This window comes from Echinops telfairi, unplaced genomic scaffold (genome assembly GCF_000313985.2).
Source record: "Echinops telfairi isolate 266 unplaced genomic scaffold, ASM31398v2 ScPeMD7_7469;HRSCAF=8507_1, whole genome shotgun sequence".
In the NCBI taxonomy this organism is placed as follows: Eukaryota; Metazoa; Chordata; class Mammalia; order Afrosoricida; family Tenrecidae; genus Echinops; species Echinops telfairi.
Window position 1 is genome coordinate 69,667,774 of NW_022111373.1, and position 2,348 is coordinate 69,670,121.

Consider the following 2,348-nt stretch of genomic DNA (forward strand, 5'->3'; position numbering starts at 1 on the left):
AGGAGAAAAATGAGGAGCTGATACCAAGGGCTCAAGTAGAAAGCAAATGTTTTGAGAATGATGATGGCAACAAAGGTACAAATGTGCTTGACACAATGGGTGGATGGATGGATTTTGATAAGAGTTGTATGAGCCCCCAATGAAATGATTTAAAAAAAAAAAAGGACAGCAAATAGATTTTTGGGGCGTAAAAAAAAGATTGTGTTGTTGTGGTTGTTAGGAGCCGTCAACTCAGTTTTAACTCATGAGCGACCCCAGGCACAATAGGACAGAACGAAACACTGCCTGGTCTTGCCCCATCCCCACAGTCTTTCCATAAAGGCTGTAGACAAGAAATCGCTCCAGAGTGTTCAACTCTGTAACACGTGGGGTGACCATGAGTCAGAACTCCAACAGTGAGGTTTCTTCACAGAGTGGGACAGAGTAGAGAGGGATTTGGGTAAGGGATCTTGGGGTAATAAGACCTGAGAGTGGCTTATGGGCCAGCTGTTCTGAAGTTAAAGGCACAAAGGGGCATTGCTGCCTCAGGGAGGGACTTCAAGAACCACAGTATTTCTCCTAGGTGCCCCAGACTCTGTTCCGGCTCATAGCAACCCCTATAGACAACAGAAGGACCCGTGGCCTGGTCCCCTGCTCTCCTGCAGATGTATCTGAGCCCAAGAGTCTTCCTCTTGCTCGACGACGCTCTATTTTACTGAGCAGGATGCTCTTCTCCAGGGACTGGTCCTTCCTGCTATCATGCCCTTCAAGAGGCGTTTGCAATTGCTTTTACCTCAGAATATTTGCCGTGGCTTTCCTTTCCTGGGGAAGGAGGTCCGGGTCCCGCAAAACTTCTTCTAATAAATTTAGGACGTTCATCTTTAATTCGTTGTTCAGTTCAAAATCCTGTAAAATAAAATAAATCTTTTTAAAATTGGGTTTTGAAGGGTTTACCTCCATGGTCATCCTGCGTGATAAATTCTTGAGATATGTGAATTAAAAGTACGAATCCAAGGCTTGCTCCCAGGGGCCTTATTTAATTAGTTTGTGATAGATATTTCTGATCGACTCCTTAGACCATGCTGATGTGTTGCCTGGGTTAGAACTGCTCCTCTGAGGGTAGCAACGTGCCAGGGTCCTTCATACAACTCAGAAGACTACGCCTGCACACCCAACCCCCCCCTCCCCCCCAGCCCACCGACACATACACTGGTCTATAAGGACCACATTTCTCCAAATCTGCAAAGGAATACATGCTCCCCTTGGCTGGGGACATTGCGCTTCCTCCTCACATGTTAATTTCAATACCTTTTAGGTCAAGGAAGTGATGGGCCTTTTCTCAGGAGTCTTTGATGGACCCATTGTAGCTACAAGATTTTCCCACGGAGGCCCACATCATAACTCAACACTTGTAAAGATCAAATCAATCGCCTGGCCTCTCGTTGGACCATGAGTAAGACCAGAAACAAGGTCATGGCAATATTTGTTGCAAGAATAAAATGTGTCATTTGAATGAGAGCCACATTTTACCACCTAGGTATGGTAAGGCCTAAAGAATGAACAGGATCCACAAAGTGGTGGGGGCTAGGTCAAAAGAACTCAGGAAAGCGATTGAAGGAGTAGCCAGTGGGCCACTTAAGGACAATATAAGCATTTAAATGAATAATGAGGGTGATGAGTAAGAACCCATTTAAAGAAAAGAATCTACAATCCCTATACTGATGCTTACAAATAAATGTATATATATGTAAGAACCCATTTAAAGAAAAGAATCTACAAGCCCTATACTGATGCTTACAAGCAAATGCATGCATAGATAAATAAATATAAATATATATGTATGTATGTGTGTGTGTATGTATATATATATATATGTAGTGGAGGACAAAACCATTGTTTAAAGTGGGATTCCAACTAACAAAAGCAGAAAGCCATCTGCAACCTCAGCCATGCAAACGGATTCAGTAAGAATGATGAGCGGGTGCAAAAATGGCCCCGTGAAATTTATTGGGGAGCATAATATTAACCATTTCAGATCTGGCAGGTACCACCTTAACCAAGCCACCAAAGTGAACATCCCCCACAATGGAACAGGCCGGCCTCTTGTACCCATCACCGCAATGCTCTGTGAAGAATGCCCCACTTCCTCATTCTTAGAGTTCCTGCCGAAATTGCACGATTGTAATAGAAATGTAGGGAAGCAGGCAAAGCCTGTACTCTGCAAAAATGGTCAATCTCATGAAAGACAAAGGACATCTGAGGGACAAGGACTTAATGAAATGTATGATCCAGGGCGGCGGGATCTGGAACAAAGGCGGAGATGCTATCAAGGACTTTAAGGAGACACGTGACAACACTGCATTAGTAGC

The 2,348-nt window shown here is 44.0% G+C and overlaps 1 protein-coding gene across 1 annotated transcript in view; it reads right to left on the minus strand.

Annotated features, from left to right (window-relative positions):
- Nucleotides 1-2,348, minus strand: part of RASGRF2 (Ras protein specific guanine nucleotide releasing factor 2) — a 199,841-nt gene that overhangs the window by 33,593 nt on the left and 163,900 nt on the right. The window contains exon 19 of the mRNA XM_045285207.1: nucleotides 773-885. Coding sequence (XP_045141142.1) covers nucleotides 773-885 — 113 coding nt within the window. The remainder of the gene's footprint in view (nucleotides 1-772; nucleotides 886-2,348) is intronic.